This window comes from Gavialis gangeticus, unplaced genomic scaffold (genome assembly GCF_001723915.1).
Source record: "Gavialis gangeticus isolate Ggan-Ray unplaced genomic scaffold, GavGan_comp1, whole genome shotgun sequence".
In the NCBI taxonomy this organism is placed as follows: domain Eukaryota; kingdom Metazoa; phylum Chordata; order Crocodylia; family Gavialidae; genus Gavialis; species Gavialis gangeticus.
The window spans coordinates 181,581,892-181,606,068 of NW_017729032.1; the positions used below are offsets into that span (position 1 = coordinate 181,581,892).

At 39.9% G+C, this 24,177-nt stretch overlaps 1 protein-coding gene across 2 annotated transcripts in view; it reads right to left on the reverse strand.

Moving 5' to 3' along the window:
• The window catches only part of RS1 (retinoschisin 1), a 41,637-nt gene extending 17,695 nt beyond the window's left edge, over nt 1-23,942 (reverse strand). Inside the window, exons 1-4 of one of the 2 annotated variants that reach the window (XM_019525652.1) lie at nt 23,863-23,918; nt 12,508-12,630; nt 7,866-7,891; nt 6,368-6,473 (exon numbers count right to left, since the gene is read on the reverse strand). In XM_019525652.1, coding sequence (XP_019381197.1) covers nt 6,368-6,473; nt 7,866-7,891; nt 12,508-12,630; nt 23,863-23,914 — 307 coding nt within the window. In that variant the 5' untranslated portion in view covers nt 23,915-23,918. Of the gene's footprint in view, nt 1-6,367; nt 6,474-7,865; nt 7,892-12,507; nt 12,631-23,862 lie in introns of both variants that reach the window. The other variant, XM_019525651.1, reaches the window with a different exon arrangement.
• Between the last annotated feature and the right edge of the window lie 235 nt (nt 23,943-24,177).

A 24,177-nucleotide genomic window follows, 5' to 3' on the forward strand; every position in this document is an offset into this window, starting at 1 on the left:
GTTAAACAGCTATAGAAGTATCATCATATATCCAAAAGTTAATATTGAAATGTAACATATGCATGTTGTTCCTGTGACTGAATGGTTCAATAAGCTTCCAACTAGCTGCCAGAGAAATGTGGGCAGAACTGTATGTTTATCATTAAAACTTTAAATACCTGCCACAATTCATTGCCAAGGAAAACTGATTCTCTCCTTTTTATGGTTTCAAACTTCTGGACTTTGTAAAGTGACTACTGTTCTTTAAGATAAGCATTTTTTTCTTTCCTTTTTAGAGAGGATCATTTATTGCTATGTGACTGGAGAAGCAGACGGAAGATGCTAACAAGCTTCAAATAAGAATTGCCTGAACAAATGCCTATAAATTATACACATCATTTTCATATTCCACTCCCAAAACTAGGCATTCCTTTTACACTTGCTAATTGCTCACCTTTGGGAGCTACCTATGAAAATGTCACCAGTCTGGCATAGTTTATTTCATGAGTTTCTAAAATAAATGTATTTGTTTTCCTGTGTGAAGCTGAGTTCAATTTATGGACAGGAAATCTTCATTTATGAATCATATTTGAAAGTGCAGCATAACCCTCTATCAGCATGTAAATTTATTAGATCTTTCAGAGCATTATTTGACTACAGTCCTTGTAATCCTTTTATTCAATGTACTCGTGCTAGTCACTGTAGAGCAGGGCAGCTCTAGGGTCACTATCTTATTAACATATTTTTCTAGATCAATATCTTGCAGGTCAATATCTCATTAACACATTTTGCTATGTCAACAGCTCATTAACTTATTTTCACACCAAAACAAATAGTTACAGTCCTTGCTTCCTCTAGGCATGGAAATATCCACCTATAGAACCCTGATGACGACAATTACAAATACAGACCATAAGCACCTAGTAAACCTTTGCCTTTTATTTGACATTTTAAAAAATGCAAAACAAAATGGAGATTAGTTTTCATCTTTCTAAATGGCTGAATGTAACACAGTGGTAGACTGTAGTGTAGTGGATTTGTATCAGTTTGTCTTCTTATGATTCGTTCATAATAAAATCAGCTTTTCCACACCAGTTGTTCCCTTTGCGTAAGAAACAGCATACTGAAATTGGATTTAAAGTGGCTCTGCACATTTACTGCTTGTTTTGGTGTATCTTGAACATGATGTACAGGAAGACAGAACAATTTTACCAGTAATCTGTTGGTCTCACAATCATAATACAATTAGCAGGTCACCTTCTGTTCTGGAGAACTGTCACACTCAAAGAACTGCTAAACAGATGTCTGGTTACTGCCAAGCCAAAACCAGTTAAATTATTCATGCTGTTATTGCTGACCTGAAGGAAACTCCTGATCCAGTTACTGGGATGCCAAGTACCACCACTGTTAAGCTTGTAAGATGCAGTATTTCAGAGGCATAAGGGCCTCCTGGCATAGCAGGCTGACGGCTCTACATCAGTTTGAACTTATTTAGTGCAAAAATGATACAGTGGTTAATAGTATAATCTCTACATTTTGCCTACATTTTGCCATAATACGAGCAGCTATTACTAATACAAAATTCCTACATTAGGTAGTTCACAAAGTTGCTTTTAATGGTGACCACTGTACATTTCTGCTGTCTTACCTGCAAGTCCTAACAGTAGCAATGCTGGCATTCTCCAGTGTACTGTGCATGCTGTAATTAAATACATCCAAGCAAAATGAAAATAAAACTCTTCTGTTCTTCTATGATAATATTTCCACCACTTTGCCTTCCTTTTCTGCAGGTGTGAACAATTCCACAAAGTACAAGGCATAGATAGTTGGGCTCAGAAAAGCTATTTTGCTTTTTATGGTGCCTCTCTGATCTCAAAAGGTGAGTTGACTCATTTTGAGAATGAGGCTGAAGCACAGAAGGAATAAGATTACATGGGAGGGAACAGATAGAAACGAAACTTGAATCCCTGTCTCTTGGCTTCCAATCTCATGCCCTAACCATAGGGCATCTCTCTGAATTGCAATACTTCTGCCCTGAATTTATTTTCAGCAGGCACAAATCATCCAATAACATGTACTTTTAGATAAAATGCAGCATGCAAACATCTGGATGAGATTTAAGAGGAAGAAACCACATTTTTAAGCATTTCATTTAAGAAGGGCACAGCTACAAGAACTGTTCCACACTGTACTGAATATTCATTGGAGTGCTCATTTAAACTGGATTTCCCACATCTCATGCCTGCCCTCTCCCCACAAAATCACTGGTCTTCAGACTCTGCTTGCCTCTCTCTCTCCCCATCTTTTGGATCCAATACGTATTTATTTATACAAAGTGGAACAGGCTTCAACAGAGGAGGTTCACCCCAGATAATCCAAAAGCCTGGAAATTAGGGCACCCCCCCAGGAATGAACACCCTCGTTCAGGTCCCTGCTCCAATGTATGCTTAGTTCCCAGTACAAAAGGTACAAAAGCAGTCCCCCTTAGAGGAGAGAGAGCAGAGTAAATAAGTCAGTCACCTACAATTGAGAGGTTCTCAAAGAAAGAGACTTGAACTAGCATCTACTGCATTCTAGGTGAGTGCCCTAACAACGTGGTTATTCTTTTGTCTCCCTCATTCTACTTTTGAACAGAAATTCCATTCTGGATCTGAGAAGTCTTTCCTTAAAAAAGCCTCACTGAAATTGGTGAGTTTCTGCAGAAAGCTTTGGTTTCAATGAATCAGCATGTTCTAGCCCAAAGTATTTAATCCAAGAATTAATGTCTTCTTGGTAAAATCATGAAGTCTTTTCTCTTGCTATTCTCCTAAAACACACAAATTTACTTATTTTTCCATAAGAGGGAACGGCTATTCTTTACAGCGCTTAATTCCCATTATACTTTTCCTGTTGGCTTCTATATCCTCACTTACTCTAGTAAAAAAAAAACCCTGATTTCCTTCTTTGATGAGATTACAAGTGTGGTTGATTAATGTAATTGTGGAAATGTAATATATTTCATCTTGCAAAAGGCATTTGTCTGAGTACCCTATGACATTCAGATTAAAATATTAGCACATGTTAAATGGGTTGCGAACTGGCTTAATGACAGATAGCAAAAAGTAGCTGTTAATGGGGAATACTCATCATGAAATAGGGATATTTTTAGTTGAGTTCTGCAGGAATCAATGTTGATGCTATGCAACATTTTCATCAATGATTTGGAAGTAAACAAAAAAAAGGACTGCTAATAACATTGGCAGATTACTGCTGATAACAAAGGCTAGTGGAGAATAAAGTAATCATTCAGAGTGATCTGAATTATTTAGAAAGTTATTTTCTTTCAAATAAATAATGTTTCAGTAAAGGTCAATTGCGAAGTTATATATCCAGGCCTGAGAATTGGGGACCATAACCTTGTATGCTGTACATCTAAAAATAAGATTTAGGGTTTAAAGTAAGCAAGTAACAGAACATGTACAATGCTGTGGCAAAAAGGGTAAATGTGAGCCCTGACTGTATAAAGAAGGAGTCATTAGAAGGGGTCAGTAGGTGATTTTCCTTCTGGATATAGAGTTGGTGAGACTGACTGAAGAATGTTGCATCCACTGCTGGTGTCCACATTTAAAAAGGATGTTGAAAAATTAGAGACAGCACAAAGAAGTACCACAAAGATAACTTACAGGGTGGAAAAATGCATTAAAATAAAATATGAACAAGTTGCCATGAGATAAAGAAGGGCAGTGCTTTACAGTGCATCAGTTACTCCACAGGAACTGCCAGTGTGCACACTCTTACCCTCCAGTTAATAAATACTAGCCTGCTTAAAATGAAAGAGAGGTAGGCTACATTAGGTTATTTTTCTTTTACCATAGGATCAGTGTAAGCACACAGACAATTACCATGAAGCAGCTGACACTCTCTAAATCTTTGCCCATGTTTATCAGATGACAACTTGTCTGTTGTTGATGCACTTTACATTCAGTCTTTTTAGGCTATCAGAAAGGAGAATGTGAGGTCACTAGATTATAATATAACTCCTTCAGGGGGAAAAAACTGGGTAGTAAAAGACTCTTCAGTCTAGCACAGAAAGGCTTAACAAGAACCAGTAGCTGGAAACTGACACCATTAAAAATATGACACTTTTTTGACAGTGAGGATGGTAAATTTTCAGAACAAACTACCAAAAGAAGTGGTAGATTCTCCATCTCCCAACATCACCAGATTAGGTCTAGATGTCTTGCTAGAAATTACAATTTAATCAAACACAAGATATAGGGCTTAACTCAGGGACAAGGTATACTCTCTTACATATTAGATAAGAGCACAACTCACTTAGCTGCATAATATGGTGCCAGTTCCAAGTTTTTGCTTATTGTTTACCTTACAAAAGCTTTACTTATCAACATATTGGTTCAGTGAATAAAGTGCTAAAGTAAATAGCATCTTTTTGCTCCCACTATCTACTTTTTAATATAAGTGTATTCCTTAACTGGAATTAAGTGGGCTGTTATTAGAAGACTTGAGAATGAGGGGAGATAGCACTCCTGAAATCTGAACCCTTAGAAGTCTGAACTCTGTTAGAAGCTGTGAAAATGATGGGCTGTAGTTTTGGTTCTGTAGACACCATGGTATTACCAGTGCCAAGTGGTTAATGAGGATTGCTACATCTAGTTTAGGTAAGTGCATACTCTGGGCATGTGTATGAGTTTTTCAGTCCTATGTAACTAGTTGAAATGTCTTGACGTGTGATAAACAGAAGGTCTGATTAGTTCAGGGCTGTCCAACTAGCAGTCTGTGGGCTGCATGCAGGCCTCAAAGTGTTAGGGGTCTTTCCTGCCTGCTCATGCAGAGCATGTCCCCCTGATCTATGCCCTGCCTGGTGTGCAGCCCCCAGAAGTTGAACAGCCCTGGATCCAGTGGTGTCTTCTGTCCTTAACTCTACATAGCTATCATCAGACTAGCATCCTTTATTCGATACAAAGATGAGGTGAGTCACTTCTGCACCATACCCTGTGACTACAAGAGGGGCTTCTTAGGAAGTAACTGAACTATGCCACAAGGCCTAGCTTTAGGCCACATTCTCTCAGTAACACCAAATCAGAAGTAGAACTTCCTCAGCAACAGGCTTTTCCCTTCTTCTGTCCATCAGTTTCCATTCTTAATTATTCTAAGGCGCCAGATCTCAGCATTTGTCACCACCACATTGGCTAAATAAAGCAGCATGTGAATAATCCTGATTCCTCATTTGGGATGTTTTATGGCCTTGTTTACACTGGCAATGTGCCACAATTCCAGCCACTGGTAGTCATCCACTGATGTAGGTTGGAAATCCTGCCTGCAGAAAACCCTACCTTCTCTGAAGTCAATGAGTATTTTGCCATTGACTTCTGTGTGGACAGGGTTTCACCTCAAAAATAGATCTGATGACTCTCTGCATGTAAGGATCTCACCCTGCCTTCAGAATAGGTTTAACTGTTTATCTGCATTATACTTCCGTGGACCCTAGCTACATTGAAGATTTTTCTCTGATGAGCTATACTTCTGGCCAGCTACCAACAGCTGAAACTGTGGCAAATCCTTAGTCTAATCAACAGCTTAGACCTTCATGGCCTTTGTTTCTTAGTTCCTTTGTTTGTTCTTTCCTGTTGAAGGAACTTCTTTTTTGACTTATCTGATCGTTACACACCTGCTCATACTCTTAGGTTGAGAATAAATGACACAATTGCTAGGAAGTCATTTACCCTAGATTTTACTCCGTAGTATGGTGTAGACACAGGACCACTTCTCCCAAGTTAGCTGCCCACAGTAGGTGCTACTATAGTGCCTGGCAGGAAGGCCCGTTTACTTTGAGTAAATGGCTACCCTGGATTGAAATTGATAAGGGAAGCTGAGGTACCACATGTTCCATATAGCAACTTCCCTACACAGTAAAAATACTATACATTTTTCAGAGGGGAACACTACCCCAGACATGAGTGTAATAACGCTCTACAAATAATGTGTCCACTTGACTTTTGTTCCATAGTATATTTGATTTACTACATGGATGACAGAGCTTGTGTTCATACTCTCTCACTGACTCCAACCCTATGACTCAAATCACAGCAATGCACATGATCAGCAATGCAATGAATTGAGATCTAATGCTTTCTTTATTTCTGAGTAATAGAATACAATATATTGGAGCTAAGAAGATCATCCAAGGTAAAAGCTGGACCCTGTATACGGTAAAGCAATATCATGTTTATTATAGAATCCATAGAGACCTAGATTAAAGCGTAAGTCTTTAGGATGTTAGAACATGTGAATATAGGTATCAGTAATCAGTTTGAGGGTACAGAGAGAAAGCAGGTGAAGTACAATGGATCATAATTTAAAGTTTACTCTGAGAAAACTAATTCCTTACCTGGGATGCACTCTAAGAGACTGCCTCCATGGGACCATTCGCCATCAGAACTTCCTTGACAATCACATTTGCAAACTTTACTGTGCCACTGCTCTGATCTCTCATCCTAATGTAATGTAAAACAAACCATTATTAATCAGAAACAGTGACACGAGACTGAGCCTAATTCTCTACTGCTTTGTATCTTCTGTTGTAGGGTTAGAGCCACAAAAGGATTTAGGTACCTACCTCCTGCCTAACTGGCACTGTAGGTGATGAATTCAGAATTTACAACCTCAAAGCCACCACTCAAAGATGGAGTGGTGGCTCAAGTCTGTGCATTTTGTTAGGTGCCTAAAGTTCTATGTCTGTGCATGTCCAGGACTGCCCTGGTCTTGACAGTAGGTCAGTATCTGTCTCTTGTTGAACCTCTGTTGGAATCCCAGTTTAGGAGTCCCTTTACCTACCTCACCTGCAGGGCATTTCAGAATACATCTTCTGGATCCTTCTGTACAGCACATCTAGTGTGGAGACCCCTCTAACCTCACAGGTTAGAGAACTTCCAAGAGTATGGGACACTTAGGTTCAATCCTTTCTTCCCCCTGAAAGGGTTTGAATCTATGTCTCAGGCAAATATTTTAACCACCAGGTTGTAGAGCATTTTGCAGTGGGGCTCTCAAGTCCTCTTATTGAAGCCACTGAACTTTGAATGGTAGCAGTTAAGCATTCCTTGGACCAGAGAGAATATTTTATATTAGATGGTCAGTGTACTGGGACCTAGAACTCAGGTCTCCCAGCTTCCAGGCAAGTGTCCTAACCATGCCCTCTCTCATGCCAACTGGAACGACTCCAATAGGTAGGTCTTAGAGCTTTTCTCTCCCCCAACCCCCAGTACTGTATAGCACTTATTAATACTGTACAAACAATATGTGCTTGGGGACGAAAAACTTGTGATTTGTAAGCCTGTACGTCAAAATTGAATTTACACGGCTAAGTTGAAGAGAAATCAGATACCATTTTTTTTTAAAGAACCTTTGGAAAGGATCATTGGACAGACTGAACCAGAGCTCATATCCTTTCTGATCTTGATATCCTACCTCATTCTGAATTCCTCCCTATTCTGTGGGGTTTCAATCCGTCCACCAGAAATGTACTGCATGGGTGTATGATTGGTTTTGTACCTTACTTATTGGGGTAAGTTACACTGATGCAAACTGTGTTTTGATTGGTGTCCATATTAGGAATGTTTAATAAAACAAATGCATCAATGTGGTTACATTGGTCCAAATATCCTTGGGTAAAGAAGGCTGAATTCATATTGTCTGATAACTAACAAATGCAAAATGCAGTGCTAGGACTTTTATATTTGGAGAGAATAAACTGCAAACAAAGGGACTGATTTCAGAGAGCTGGGTTCCTTCAGTTGTTCCTAATTTCTGTGTGAGATCAGTGGCTCAGCAGAAGGCAGAATTGGACCCTAAAACTACTTACATATATTCAGAGAAGCTTATGGACTTACCTCACCTGGTGACAATGCCACTGTGGCTGTTGTGAAGACAGATTCAAGCACGATAGAAAGAATAAAGAAAGAGAGTTAAGAAATGAAGAGATGAATTCTGTGGCTCTTATGCTACCACAGTTTTAGTCTGATAGATGTATTTGCCTTAGCAGTAGGTATAAAACAAAACAGAGAGCCTCGGAAGAGCTAAGTATATTTCACACAGCCTGATTTCTATGTAATAGCAAAAGGATGCGGACATCTGGACTAAGCAGGAAGAACAGGAGATTCTGCAGATGGGAGATACTGTGTAACCCTGTGTTCTATGCTAATTTCCTCCCAGTTTGTCTTTTCCTGTCACTTAGACTTCTGCCATCTCCTCTTCCTGTCTATCTTGAAAAGGTCCCTGTTTCTATCGCTATTCTCTTCGTCCTCTTTCCCCTGTGTCTCCCTTTCCAACTGTGCTGTTACTTATTTTATATCTAATTTAATCAAAGGGTAGAATCCTGGCCCCATTGAAGTCAATGGGAGAACTTCTACTGATTCCTTTAGTATTCAAAATGACATCACTTCATGTGAATCTGTGAAAAAAAATATTTAAACTGCACCCAGCTAACCAACCTTTTAGAACAGACTAATTCCTATTTAGCAATGATGCCTCAAATAAGAACAGTGTGACCCACAAAGGGAAAGCTTTATGTTTTCTATCATCTTCTGACTTTGTTTGTCTTTTTTCTCTCTATGAGCCATAGCTTTCTTATACTTTTTCTTAGTTTTTTAAATAGCCTTTTTTTAAACCATGTTCTTCCTGGTTACGTGCCTACTACACCTCCCAGAAAAGTCAAGGGGAATTTATCCCTTGATTTTAATGGAAGATGGATTGGGCCTTAATCAGTCTTATGGTCAGTAAGTTAGGAAACAGAAAAAATACCATGGGACTTATGTGACTGCTGGAAACTACTGAACACAACCTGAATGTCCAATGTTAAGTCTCGACTAGCTAGCTACAGTGAACTGGCAATTGTTGATGATCAGTCCACAGAACAGGAAAAACCAATAAATCTGAATAATGAATAAATAAGGATCTGCAGCCAGATATTCTTTGAGCAATAAAAGGAGGTTTTTCTATCATGTAAATTATTCTCTGAATATTCACCACCACCAGCAGTTTTAGTTACAACTTATTCATTCACATACAGAATCATTGCTGAACCCAGCAAGGTCCAAATAATGCTGACAATTAAAAATGATTTACATTTCTATAGCAAATTTCATCTAAAAAATTCAAAATGCTTCACATTCATAATCAACTAAAACAAACTATGCATTAAGGATCACTTTATCTTTGACTGAAATGTAACTACTTGTGAACTGTAATGCTTGCTTTAAAATATATATCAAAGGAAGAAAACACACACAGGGCAGATGTGGGAGCTCAAAAAATACAAAATTGTTTTTTAACATACCCAAGGGTTTGCTTTAGTCACAGTCTCCTGAGGTAGCACTTCTGATGTCAACAATTTACAATAATAAATGAAGAGTTTAAACAGATGAGTAATCACAATCACACTCCTTTAAACCGAAGGGGACTCACTGCTTGTGAATGCATGTCAACAAATCCACTCTAACAGTTTCATCTCTCTGGCCCTACACTGGAATGGGACAGTCGTAAATGCCTCCATTTCAGCTTCTGCTTATTGCAGGATAGAACAACTGAATATAACAGTTAAAGCAGATTTGACTGAACGGCAGTAAATTGCATTCCCCTTTTTCAATCGGTGTAATTGTTCCATACCTAGGGACAATACCAGGTAAACCTGGTATATGGGGAAAAGGTACATTTAAATCTAATATGAATGATATACTTTATAATCAGATATTGCAAAAAGCTGCGTGCTCACAAACCCTAACCTGCTGCCACTGAGTTCATTTGCAAAACGTCTATTGTGCACAACAGGACAGACTAAAAATAATAATAGAAATTGAGTGTGTTGTCTGAATCTGACCACTGCTAAAGAATACTTTCCTGATATTTTTCCCCCCAAAAAAGTTAAATTGTGCAATCCAATGCTTCAATTTTTTTTCAGCTCAGATATTACACACTGAAGTCACGTGACTGAGATGAGAGTGATAAAACAAGAATAAGAATGTGACATCATACTTATAAGCTAAAGATCAACACCCCATCATATTTTGGGTCTAACTGTATTTTACTGCCTGTAATGTACTGAAAACAAACTTTCAGATCATACCATTAATAAAACAACACAGTGCTAAATAAATTCCAAACAGGAGTGTACATTTTGGTGCATTTTGGGCCAAGAAATAAAAACAAAGATTGTAAGACTTCAACTGTCAAAGGTATTCCGGTGCCTATGGATTCCAATGGGATACAAGTGTCTGAATATATTTGAGAGTCTGGTCCTAAGTTCCGTCATCAAACAAAGCGTACTGTCAGTTTGGCCTGCACTATGTGTCATGTTGTGTTTGTTTTTATTGTGGGTATATCTTAATGTGTACACCTAACTGTGTTAAAATTACCACTGATAAGAATGAATAGTCTGGTGTAAAGCCTTAAAGGATGGTCAGAAGGAAGGGTAGATTTGAATTTGTAGTCTCAGACGGCGCATCTACACAAGGCACTAAAAGCACAGTAGACTAATTCTACTGCACATTATTGCATCATGGAGAAAGCCAAGCTAATGTGCTAATATGCAGTAGAATTAGTCTACTGCACATTAGCATCACGTAAAAGACATGCACTGGTGCTCCTGCGTGATAATGCTGATTACAGTGCATTAAGTTAGTACCTGTTATTGCAGATACTAAAATTAATGCACCATAATTACGGCACATTAATGCCCATATATACATGCTCAGAGATGCATAAGGTTTTGTATGCAGCAACTTATTTCATCAGATGCTATATAAACTGCTGCTTACACAAGCTTATGCATCTCTGATTTAGTTAGTCTATAAGATGCAAATCTACCCTGAACTTCTACCTGACTTCAGACTACCACAGTTAACTTCCTCTTTCTGGTCATGTTTGAGGTCCTGTCTATTGTGCTGCATCTGCAGCTCATTTTACAATTTAATACTTACTTGCCATTAATGCTAGAGGTGGGGCTGAAAAATAATAATAAAAAACAGAATAAAAAAATTGTCCTTGCTGCAGTTACTCCAAAAAATGATTTACATGAAATGCATACAGCTGTGATCAACACTATCCTATGAAAGAAACAAAAAGGAAAACTAACTGCCAGCAGTATTAAGATGTGACAGCCAGCATGTGTTTATAGAAAACATGCGCCTTCCAGGGGGGTGACAAAAGAAATTGGCAATTATGGATCATATAGAATGATGTATTATGATATATAGGAAAATCACGAGTTCCTAACAGAAGCCTGAGAATATAACTGATGTGAAAATACAAGACTGAGAGAAAAAATAACAGAAAATAACAAAAACAGGGAAGAGTTATTTTTCAGCAACAGAAGTACTTCAGGGCATTCTGAAACCAGTAACTAAATGAAACATGCATGTGTGTGTGTATCTGTGTGCATGTGTGATAGGTAGAGAGAAAATGCCATCCCATCCATTCCTTTTTCCCAGTTCTGGAGGTCAGGGGTTCTAAACCTTTTACTTTTGGTAATCCCACTCTTTTTTTTTGATTTTTGCTGGAAACCACCTAAATCCTACAGAAGACCATGCTGATAGATAATGAAGCAGTCTGGGTCACAGGCTGTGGTAGTGCTGTTACTTCAGACAGTGTTGAGCAAATGGGTGGTGATGGGATGGGATGAGGTAGCCAGAGATTTTGCAGCAGGACTGCAGTGTGGATGGAACCAGAACTGGAGCAGCAGAAGGGAACCAGGGAGTAAGCCCTTCTCTCTGTGCTTACTATCTTCTTGTTTTGTTTTGTTTTTTAGGTTTTTTATTTTCCTTTTTTCCCCTCAGCTTGTGAATTGTTGTGTCCTAGACGGGTGACCCCAGGTAAACAACAATTGAGAGGTCCTGTTCTAGCCATGCTTTTAGGTCTACTTGGCTTTTCCAGCAAAACTCCAGTTCTTCCAACAAAACCCTGAGCATATTCATGCTCAAAGCCCTGCTGCAGCAGCAGACCCCTCCTTTCTTGGGGGCAGCCTTATTTCACCTCTGTTGAGTGGACTAAAGCTTCAGCTGCTGCCCCACAGCTGGCTCAAGGCCTGGGTAGATGCCCCCATGCCCTCAGTTGATTGCTGCGATTTATTCTGGTGCCTTCCCAGAAAGCACTTCATGCTTTGACAGCACAGCTGCTGCTGAGTGGAGCTGGAAAAAGCACCAAGAACATGTTGATGTGCACATGCTCTGGTCCTGGGCACCAAAAGCTCCTATGCGCAGCCAGCAGAAGCAAGTAGATACAAACACAGTCTTTAGCCCATTCAAGACCTGACCTCTTCTTTCTCTCTCATGTTTCTGTCCTGCATCTTGTCTGTTTTAGAGCGAGATCACACATTTTTCAAGGCAGAAACCATGTCTTACACCATGCTTTATAAAGTACCACAGCCATTTGAAGCTGACTTATTGTGCATATTTCTCATCTTCTGCATACAATAAATGAGACTCTGCAAAACTGATGACCCTCCAGGCAGAGGGTCACATCAACCCGTCTTTACCTCACCTTGTTCACCTGGAATTTCCTGGAAGTTTTTCCTCTGTAACTGGGAAAAACCACAATCAGGATGTTCACAACATGTGCAGTTTGTTTGGGGAGAAGTAGTAACACTGCAGGCCCAACCTATAGCTTTGTAAAGAAAAAGATGGTCATGTGACTGCAAGCAATTAACGAGAGATCAAGTCAAGTCAAGTTAGGTCATACGCATGTGAAGTTAGATGCCATGCCGTAACAATCAATATATTTAATGAAAGGACCTCATAATTTCAGCCTCTTCTAAAATGTCCAAAAGTTATAAAAGCAATTTAATATGAAAGAGAGGGAGCTAGCTCTGTGTGAGCTAAAGTAATGTTGCCAAAGGAAAAAAAGCTTAACTGACAAAATTTAAAGAATGCAGACAATACTGAGATCACCTCTGGCAATACTTGTTGTATGCTCAGACACTGAGAGGCCATCTTGCTGGAGGGATTAAAGTTTATAACAGATGAAACAACATCTGAGAGAGCAATTTGTAAAATACTGAACTCTTTCTTTTAGATTATACATGGAAGAAGGAAAATAAATCATGTTACCTGACAAAATAAGCTCAGATAAATCAAAATATTGCCAACAGATTGATATGAAAAATGTATGTATAATATATTTTTTATTATTTATTTGATTTGATCATAGCAAACTTAAAATCACACTTCTGCTTGAAAATATTACCTATAATGATGCAAATATCATCTAAAGTTACCATAAATGAGAGAGACCAGCAAAATTATCTTTTAATTTTAATGTTGGTTCACTTTGGGTATATGACAGCACATCATGGACAATTAATTTAGATGTTTCCCCTCTATAATCAGCCAGTCAGTTTGCCTATTTGTTTATGAACAGAGAAAGGAAAATAAAAAATGAGAAAATGTGACTAAAAATGCAGAAACTGGCAGAAAGCCTAACGAGGCATATTAGCTGCTCTTAACTCAGTTTCTAAAAGTAACTTGATTTTAAGCTGATAGTGTCTCTCTAATTTTGTATTATATAAAATACGTAAATAGAGTTTTATAATACAGTAATTAGGACTTTAAAGGATCAAGATTTTGAACAGGTATTATTTAATTAATCTTCTTAATATTCTTGTTAGGTGCCTGGGTCATAAATAAATATTTTTATATCCAATTCTTTGGTAAGATATAGATATAAAAGCAAAGTGACTTGCCCATAGCTAGTCAGTGACATAGTCAAGATCAGAATTTGGGAACTCTTAATTAAATGTTTTTTATTTCCACCTTCATTATCTTTTATATGGAAAAACTGGTAGGACATGTAACTATAAAGACAGGTAAGAGTTCATCAAAAAGTATTCATAACATATGTATTTGCTCTTCATATTTATCCAAAAGACAAAAACACCCTGAGTTGTTTGATGATTTGCATACGATTTCCTAAATACTCAACACCTCTGCAACTAGTGATGCCCATGGGTTTACATCTACACAAATGAAAGCAGAATTTGACTTAATATGTCTTCAAGCTGTCTATAAATTTGATGGTCCCCTTCCTTAAATTGTAATGTCTGAGATGCTTACATATGCTTGACTGTTACACTTATCAAAAGAACTCTTAAAAGGGCAGGTTTTGAGTCAAATCTTGCTTTACCAAATTAAGTTATTCCTCTCTCAACCCATACCTTGTTTGCCAAAATTCAGTAGCATAAATTAGACTCAGTGGCAGGTTTATGTTCCAGTCAGGAATTTAATTTATTAATAAGAGGCAGAACCCATAATTCTTAAGCAAAACTTTTCTCACAGCCAATTTTCTTTATTTTATGGGCAGGCTTGCTGGTTTTTTGCCGTCAAGGGCAAAAACTACTGCATGGCCATACAAAAAAAGCCCATTCCTTCCCTATCTAAAAGAGCAGGAAAGCTCTAACAGGAAGCAAGATAGGGCCCAAAAAATGGTTAATTTGACCTTAAGGAGTTGTTACTGTTCAGTATATCGACAGAACTGTAGGCTGAAGAACCTAGAAGTCATTTACCTTCTAGATTACACAACCATTCAAATGTAGGTCCTAAGCTACTTGGCAGTGTCCTTTTCAATAAGACTAGAAAGCATATAGGATTTATAAACAAATATTTACAATATAGTTATAGTTTATACAAACTATACAACTATTTATACAAAACTATAACTAGACAAAAGCTAATCCAAAATCTAACAAGGGCTCCTATACACTTGCTCTGGGGTGGGGAGTGTTAATTAGAGCAGCTCCCAGTAGCCACTGTAATTAAAACACCTGCAGTGTCTCGTGTATTCAGCATCCTGCATTTCAAATGGCAGCGGAAGGGCTTTAACTAACGGACATTTGATGAGCTTTAGTTAAAGCATCCCTGCCTCCATTTTGAAACACAAGAACGCTAAACACACAAGACACTGCAGCATGCTGAAGCATTCTAACTCGAATGCTGCAGCAAACTCAATTAATCAAGTCTAGTCTGACACCTTCTAATCAGAATGCATTGGAGCACATGTAACAGTGCCCTAAGGTAATATGCTCTCTGTGGAATGTGTAACCAGAAAATGACCAATATTTCTACTGTAATACTGGCACTCACTCTAACTCTCTTACCTCTTCTCTACCCCAGCAGTTTTAGAGTGAGCTGTTCTGGCTTCTCTGCTAGAGCTGTCTTCCTTCTATTGATATAATAGAAATCTATCACTTCGGCATTATTTGGAATAAAAGATGCCATATAAAGGTACAACTGTGAGAATGCAGTCAGTGGAATTCTTCCCCAACCCAGCCCCCACCCCCAAAGATACCCACTCTTTGGCCCATGCTCTGCTTTAGTGCTATTAAAGCCCTATTTTGAGGACACAAATGGCAAAAGACACTTATCTTGGCACCCATCTCTGCAGCAGGTGAAATCCTGACTGAATTGCAATCAATGGGAACTTTGGCATTCATTTCACTGGAGCTAGCACTTCACTCATAGGATTTAAGTGGTACATAGGCCTTGTGTAGTTTTTTGCACAGGGTAAACTTCACCCTTCCAGTCAACTATTTTTCATGCACTGCAGTTCCAAGCTGTAAAATCAGCTCTTTGGGCCAGATGCTCAGTGGGTCTGTCTATAAAACATGCTTTACTGAGCAGAAGAGCTAATTACTACATAGTGAGTGTCATCAGCTACACATGCTGACCATCAGTGCACAGTAATTGCCTCTACTTGGCAGTTAATTTGCTACCTGCAAATGCAAGAAGCAAATTAACTGCCAAGTAATTACTGCACAGTACAGCACATGTAAATGGACGACTGAAAGCAAATTTGCTCCTGATCAGTGGGCAGTAGGGGGTGGGAGCTGCCTGCCACTGGGATGGGCTCCACCACCAGAGCCCAGGCCAGGACAATGCCCTCCTGCCCTGGCAGCACAGAGCTCTCAGCCCCTGCTTATGATCACAGAGCAGGGGCTGGGAGCTCCCTGCATGGGGAGAGTTCCCCACCCAGCCTGGAGCTGGCTGAGACCTGTCCTGACCAGGACAGCTCCTGGCCAACTCTGGGCTATGTGGTTAAGTCTGCACCTGCAACCTGGAGGTGGCTGGGGACTTTCTTATTTTGGGTGGTCCTCAGCCAGCTCTGGGCAGCACATGCAGACTTCTCCATGCAGCCATCGGTTGGCTGGGAACTGTCCCAGTCAGGGCAGGTCCCAGCCCCGCAGATTTTTCCCAGCTCCATGCCCCAATCAGGTGATCAAGACACAAGGCTTGGAAAGAGCTGAAGTGGAGGGGCAGGGCCCAGCCCCCTGTCCCAATCTGCCAGTGGCTCACTGCTAGCAGCCTCACCAGTGGACTGGGGCAGGGGGCTGGGTCCTGCCCCTCCCCTGCAGCTCTTTCCAAGCACCCTGCCTCCAATTAGGGAGCCAGGGCCAGGAGCTCCTTGCTGCCAGGTCAGGGGGACATTGTCCCTGCCCAAGCAGCAGGCAGCTCCCAGGGGCAGGGAGACAGCAGTCTCCTGGACCCAAGCTCCTTGCCTTGCCTAGAGCTCCCCCTGGCTGCTATAAGGGGCTGGTGCAGGGCAGAAGGGGGCAGGAGCAGACTGCTGCTAGAAGCAGCAATTCTGCTCCCAAATCCCCACCTGCCTGCTATGAGTTTACTCTAGAGTAATTTACTTAAGAGTAAACCCACCTTGCGGTATTTGCACCTGTAGATACTCCCAGTTTTTGGAAATCAGGACAGCTCCCTTGGCTTCATTCAGCCAATGGATCTTCACAAGTTAGCACTAGCTGGGAATCTGGCACCTTGGATGTGTTGTGTTGTAAAGCAGCTGCTGCTCAGGTTTGGCTAGCTAATTCAGCTAAATCTCTGTTTTGCCAGTGAGTAGTCCTTGGGTCTAATCAATGCTAATGGAGACATCCATTGAAAAGTGTGCCTTTTTGCTACAAAGGGGAAAGTGAGCATATTTCAATTCAGCTGTTGGAGAGCAGGCTCAGAGCTCCCTCTAGAAACTCAAATGTATTCATGCGATCAGAAACACAAACTTTTGACAATGAACATTTGTTCAGGCCTTGAGGCCCTGGTCAGATATGCAGATAAAGGTGGGAAGGGATCTTATCCACAATCCACACAATCCCACTTCCTGCAATCAGCTGATGGATCTCCTAGCCATAGGGGTAAACCTGGCCACATACTCAGTTCATGGCGTGATAGGAACAAGCCACAAAGTTACTACACATTTTTGTGGAATAACTTTGAGGTTTATTGCTCCTTCTAACATGCCATTAATTGAGTGAATGTGTGGTTAGGTCACAACTTAAGATGTGTCTTAACTGGTTAATCATGTCTTAAGTGTAATGTGTAGTAGGGACCTAATAGTGATAATGGTGATATTTTATGGTTTTATGTAGCTCCTTAGCTCGCATCCATACAAGTGTGCATATTTGTTTCTCCAGGAACAAGGAGCTGTGACACACCTTGTGCCACTGCTGCTTGTCCAAGGGGAACACCTGTGCCACACACCCTCTGGCACGCAGCAGATTACCCTGGGTGGGGTAGGCGAGGTTGGAGTCAGCACTGGCTTGGCCCCAGCAGCCCTACCTTGGGTTCTGGTGGCCTCCTAGGGTTGCAGCGGTGTTGGTCCTGCTGCTCAGAGCCTGGCCAGCAGTCTGAGTGTGGCTCCAGCTAACCAGGCTCCAGTTTTGGGTAGTGTGCATGTGCTGCTCTGCTTTTTTTTTTGCATGGGTTTTTTGGACCCCAGGATCTCTCAGGGTCAACCCCCCCCAGGCTGCACTGTGACCCTGCAGTGCAGAGAACAGCTGAATGTGCAGTATGTGGCACTGTAGACGTGTCTGTGGTGCCACATACTGCATGGGTGCGCTCATCTGGATGTGCCCTTAATGTCTATTTAAAATATTCCTGTTAGTAGCAGTAAGACTATGCATTTTAGTAGAAAGTACAGTGAATCCAAAGATCTCTAAATACTTCACAGTGGTGGATAAATTATCCCACTTTGATTGATGGAAAAACTTAGGTACAAAATCTTCAAGTGATTTTCTTCATGGGATGCAATGAATCAGCAACACTATGCCTTGCTCAAATCAATGACAAATCTCTTAAAGACTTCAGTGTGGCTAGGGCTTGACTCCAAGTTGTCCTGTTCCTTGTCTGAAGCTTTAATGCCAAACCCCATTACTTTCCCACTGTTTAAAGTCATAGTCCCAAAAATTAACATGACTATAAAATGCATTTTGGAAGGCCTACTTGAGGAAAAGAGAATTTTTTCAATCCTCTCCCAAAATGTTTGAAGGAGATCCACTAACAGAAGTATAGGGAGGAGAAAGGTGATTTTAAAAATATTTACAGAAGCCTCTTCATATAGCTATTTTTAGAATTTTTTTTTTTAAGATGTGGGTTCTTCCCACCCAGAAGGAATGCAATATAGAATAGCATATAAGTGAGTGCATCTACACATGTTCACTTACTGCGCAGTAACCAAAATTACTGCACAGTATGGGCACGCGTCTACATGTGCACACCCATACTGTGCAGTAAATATGGTGACTTATGCTGACTTGAGCATAAATTTGATACCTTCATTATCCAGGTATCAAATTTACACCCAATTAATTACTGCACAATAACATACGTGTAGATTCCTTACTGTGCAGTAACACTGTGTGTGTGGACTGACTCGGGACTAACTTTAGTCCCAAGTCAGTCCGCACACAGTGTTAATGCACTTTAACGCCTGCATGTATAGACACCAGCCAGTTCCTGCTTACTGCACAGTAATTTACTGCACAGTACATTTAAGCTGGCATAAATGCATGTGTAGACATGCCCAGTGAGTACATGGGAGCCACAGAAGACAGAACAGAATGTTCTGTATTCCCTCATGCACTGGGCAGAAGGGATTCTTTTTCTTTTTGCACACCATTTAGAATTTGCCCAGCAACTTCAGAAAGACAACTGCACAGAGTAAAACAGCAGAACACATTTGTTTATGTTTTACATAAACCAGCTACCATATCACCAGCTACATAGACAAGGAATGTGATTTTGCACACCAGCTTACACCCCAAATAGAAAATAAATATTTTACATAATAACCAATAGAAATGACAAATACCTTGGTTGCAAAACCTCTCCAGATGTTTTCCCCATCCCTCAGGGGCAAACAATTATACTCCTGACTGGATCCAACCTAACTAGTTTAAAGCTAGCTTGGGTATGTCCATGTGAGTTGCAATGCTGGAATTAAAGACATATCCTTAGGAATTTAGGAGCCAAATGAGTGTAACTCCTGTGGAACAGATTTGAATAACTTGATTTAATTGGGAATTAAGCACTTAGATACTTGAAAATCAAGCAGTGGATCTACAGTATTTAGATTCCTAGAGATCTTTAAAAAACTGGCCTGTCACGCCTTTGAAAACAGACTCTGAGTCTGATATGCAAGGATCCTGGTTTTCTTTGATAAAAAAATCCCTAGTTTTCAGGTTAAAAAAAGTAATGAAAATCCACATTTTTCTGTGATTAAAATGAAGTACCACTAATACATCTATCTATCTAGCTAGCTAGTGCTGTTTCATTTTAATTAAGGAAAAATGTGGATTTTGGGTTACTTTTTAACCCCCAAAATGGCAAATTTTATCAAAGAAAACCAGGATCCCTGTTCATATGAATTTAGCTTTTGGCTGTTCTATGGAGAATGTTAATAGGCAAGTACTGATAAGTACAGCCAATACAGGGCAACGGTGGTGATGCTGGTGGTGGTAGGGAAGGCGGGGGTGGATTAATCTTTTCATCCTTATCTATTATCCTGCTGACAGATTGACCAGTAGCAGGGACAGGTCTTGTGCGTTTTCACTTCCGGTATTCCCACCCCAACCTTATCCCTATGGTTGCTCAATGGTCAAGAAGGAGCCTCTCTTTCTGTTTGAGGCCACCAATTCATTTCAGATAGGTCACTAAAAAATGTAACAATTTAATTAATTACAAACCTGTCAGACAGAACAGGATTGAAGCCGGAGACTAAAAGGTGAGAGGTGCAGTATCCCATCAGTTATCTCCTGAACCAACCACTTTCCCCAAAAAAGAAAGATGTGACTTTATTTAAACTTCTATCTGCTTTTTAATCCTATCAGAAATAGGTTTTATTTCATTTTAGTATCACTGGGCATGTCTACATGTGTAATTAATGCACCTGAATTTTCTACGCAGAAAATTCAAGTGCATTAAATTGAACCCAGGTACGTGTCTGCATGTGCGCCTGCATCAAGAGCAAACTGAGCCCAACAGGAGCAGCCTTGTCCAGGTCTGCTCCTGCCCTGCTCTGCCCCTCTGTGGCAGCCAGGGGAAGATCCAGGCCAGTGGCAACACATAAGGGGTGCACAGGGGTGCATATGCACCCCCTGAGAGCATTGGTGCACCCCCAGACAGCCAGCGTTCCTGGGCTGGGGGGCAGGCAAGAGCACTGGTGCCCCCCCTGAGAGCACCAGCCGGGAAGTGGGGGCGCCAGGAGAAGCGGTCCCCCCGTGGCCGATTGCACTCACTCAGAAGTGCCAGTGGTGCACCCGGAAGTGCCAGATGCAGACCGCTGCTAGTTGCCGGTCAGTGGGGTTGGCCATGGGGGGACTCCCCCCTGGTGGCTGACTGTCCACTGGGGGGGAAAGTGCCCCCCCCGCGACTCAGGAGGCACCAGTCGCCTATGATCCAGGCTCCCTTGGGTGCCAGCCCCAGGCTGGCAGGGGGCACAGGGTCAGGCCTGGGCTCTGGGTGTTGTGGGGAGCTATTCCAGTTGTAGGGGCCAGCCCTGATCCCCACATAGCTGGGGGGTGGCTCCCTTCATCCCCCAGGGCTTGGCATTTAGCCAGGCAATGCTTGTGGCCCCCTGCTGCCTGAGCTGACTGAGAGCAGTTTGCCCCCAGTCAGTTGCCCACATATGCACTTCTGTGCATTAGTTTAAAGTGCCATTTTCTACTACCTATATTTGTTGGTAATAGCAAACAGCTTTGTAAATTAATCTACTGTGCAGTATTTGGTACACACATATAAATGGTGACAGGTTACTGTGCATTAGGTTAGTCTAATGTGCAGTAAAGCATCTTTTGCAGACCCACCCACTACCTACTCTAGCTGTTCTCTATGCTTTCTAGTTAAACAAAGTAGAGAAGAATGTTCTTAATATCATTTAGATAATTATTTTTGATAACTGGGTCAGTAGGACAAAAATATGGGACAAAAATATGGGTTGGGAAACACAGACATCTGAGTTAAAATTAATGACTTCATTGGAGCCAGGATTTTACCTCCATTGTTTCGTCACTACCTCTGACCAAAAATGGGAAAAAAAAAACCACGAAAGGTTTCAAATTTGTTGGCTATTCCTATATCAGAAAATTCAAAATGGAACTTGTTTGTTTTTTTAACAAAAAAATATTTATACAAAAAGTTTTAATTATTTTAAAAAGGTTATCCAAGCAGTTATTGAAATGGCTACCATTTTTTTGTAAGTTAAGATATTTAAATAACCACATGCTCTCAATAGTGGCTTTGCTTATAAGAATATATTTGTATGTTAAATTATATACAGAAACCAAATAACAATGAAAAAGTCAACAGATTCACATTTTTTTTACTTTGGAAAAAGACTATTATTGACAAAAAAGTTTTCATTTGAAAAAGTTGGCTTTCTCTAATCTTAACATTCACATCATTGTTTCTTGGTATTGAAGAACATCTGTGGTACATTATCAATATAGTAATTTCATTAGATGCAATGACTGTAGTGGGACTGAATGGGTGCAATTTAAGGAGATCTTTATGTGATTTGAATGTGGGAAGTTTTTTGTTAAAAAAATACCATAGGAAAAGATACAAACATGCATATTTTAATTTAGGGCTATGTTCATTCTCTCACGTGTATATAGAACTTGACAAAAGAATGCTGTATAGGCATATCACATTCAACATGTTAAAATATATTTGTGTCCATTAAAAGCTCTGTGCGTAGTTTTTTGTTGTGGATTTGGAAGCAACAGCTGCTCAGGTATTAGTAACAAGAGCTCATCTTCTGCACCATATGCCGCTGTTCTGCAGCACTCTTGGAACCTTAGGAACCAACCAACCAACAAGATACAAGCAGGGGGAATGCTTCTCTGAGCCACTTGTCAAACTGGAGAGAACAGTTAAGCTGATTACCATGGGATCACTACTCCTATTTTACGAGACTGACCTTTTGATACTGATGGTGGAAGCAGCTTCTACAATAAGGAAGGAGGCATGGAATTCTAAAGGAATTGGACAAATGCCTGAAACAAAATAATTTGAATATACTGGAGGAACAGATGCCAGAAAGGAACTAGAGGTACAAAAAGTTGTGTGTGAAAATTTATTTTACTGATAATTTTTGCACCCTCCCAAAAATTTAGGCATCAGTAAAAGCCAAGTAGTGCTGGGATTCAGAGCAACATAGACCATATTACAGTAGAACAGCTTCAGGAAATGTACAGTTGTTCATTCTTGTGAAACAGTTTCCCTTACAAGGGAAATTGCCAGGTTGACACCTAGATCTTTCTCCCGAGGGGTCATATTTCCCTAGGGAGAAATTGAATGAACACTTGTATACTTGTAGTTTCTACCAGGAGAATAGTGATTCTCCTTCAAGAAATGTAACACCTGAACGTGGCTACAGTCAAATAAAGTATGACTCAAGCCCAGAAATCCCAGAAAGTTCAGAGGCTAACAGTATATCTGTATTAAGTTAGACCACAAGGGACACATGATAATAATCTATGACTAGCTGAATGGACATGAATCATTTAGTGTGATACCCTGGGACACAACTAGAAATAATAAAGTAAATTAAGATATGGAAAGTGTAGGAAAACTTTACTGAATATGAGCTTTAATGGGCTAAAATAATTAATAGCAATAGGTTGCAATTTAAAAAAAGCCCTCCAGTTAAGCCAGAAAAGGTAGCAGGAAGTATAATTCTGCATTCACAGAAGAATGTACTGGATTGTCTAATATGACATTTCTATCTGTGACTTCTGATATTCTGTGACTTCCTTGATATAATTAGAAACCTTTACTCCACTGAAGTTAATGGGGGCATGGGGAGAAGGGGGATTGCCATTGACTTCAATGGGGTCAGAAGTTCATCCATGATCTATAAAATCATCTACTTACAGCAGTATTGGATTAATTAAGGGTGAAGGGTACCTGTGACTGTTATCTTCTCCCAGTTTACATTAGACTATTGTTGGCTTCATGAAATATTGGACACATTCAAAACTCACAAATATTTTTCAAATTTTCTCAAGACAGCTATTTTTTTTATTCAGTAGAGTGGTACTTTTGAAAGCTTTCCAGTCTGACTGACCTTCCAATAGTTTTTAAAAACATCTGAACAATCTTAGAGAAATGAGAATTTTGTTCAGCAGAAACATCCTGCTGTTAGGGGTCATGACCAACCTTAGATTAATCAAGAGTTTTGATTACCAAGAGTCCAACCCTTCATGTTCTACTATACCTCATTTTTCAGATGAATATTATTATTTACCCAGTGACTCAGCTCCATTGCAATCTTCAGTACAAATTTATATTTTGACATATTATATGCCACTTTTTAAAGTGCAATTGTTTGGTGAACAGAATTGTTACTGAGAATTCACAGCACTATGAGAAATAATCTCTCATATATAAAAATTGCATATCTAATGCTATAGCATTTTTCCTTTACACAAATTATGTCTCCAGGAGAATTTACAGAAGAGCTCATTCTGTACCCAACAGCCTGTGGGAGAACAAAGAGGTATGAGTGAAATAAAAATATAAACATACACAGCTGAAAGTGCCTCTTAGTAGGAAAAGTGCATACCTTTGTACCAGAAAAGGAGGGAAAACAGGATGCTTTCTATCTTGAACTGCATCTTTCCCTTCGTCTTTCAGAAATGTCTACTTAGCACTCTGAACAGCTTTCTGAAAAGAAGTGAGATTAACTTAATCACTGCCTGATTAAGCACCTTACTCTAGTTCTTATGGCTTTACCAACTACCATCAAGTCAGCTATACAATTACTGGTCAACAAAGCTCCATCCTAATGGGGGTATCAAGGGTAACTATATATATATATATTTATATATAAAGGTACAATGTATATATTGTTCATATATGTGTGTATACACAACACAAA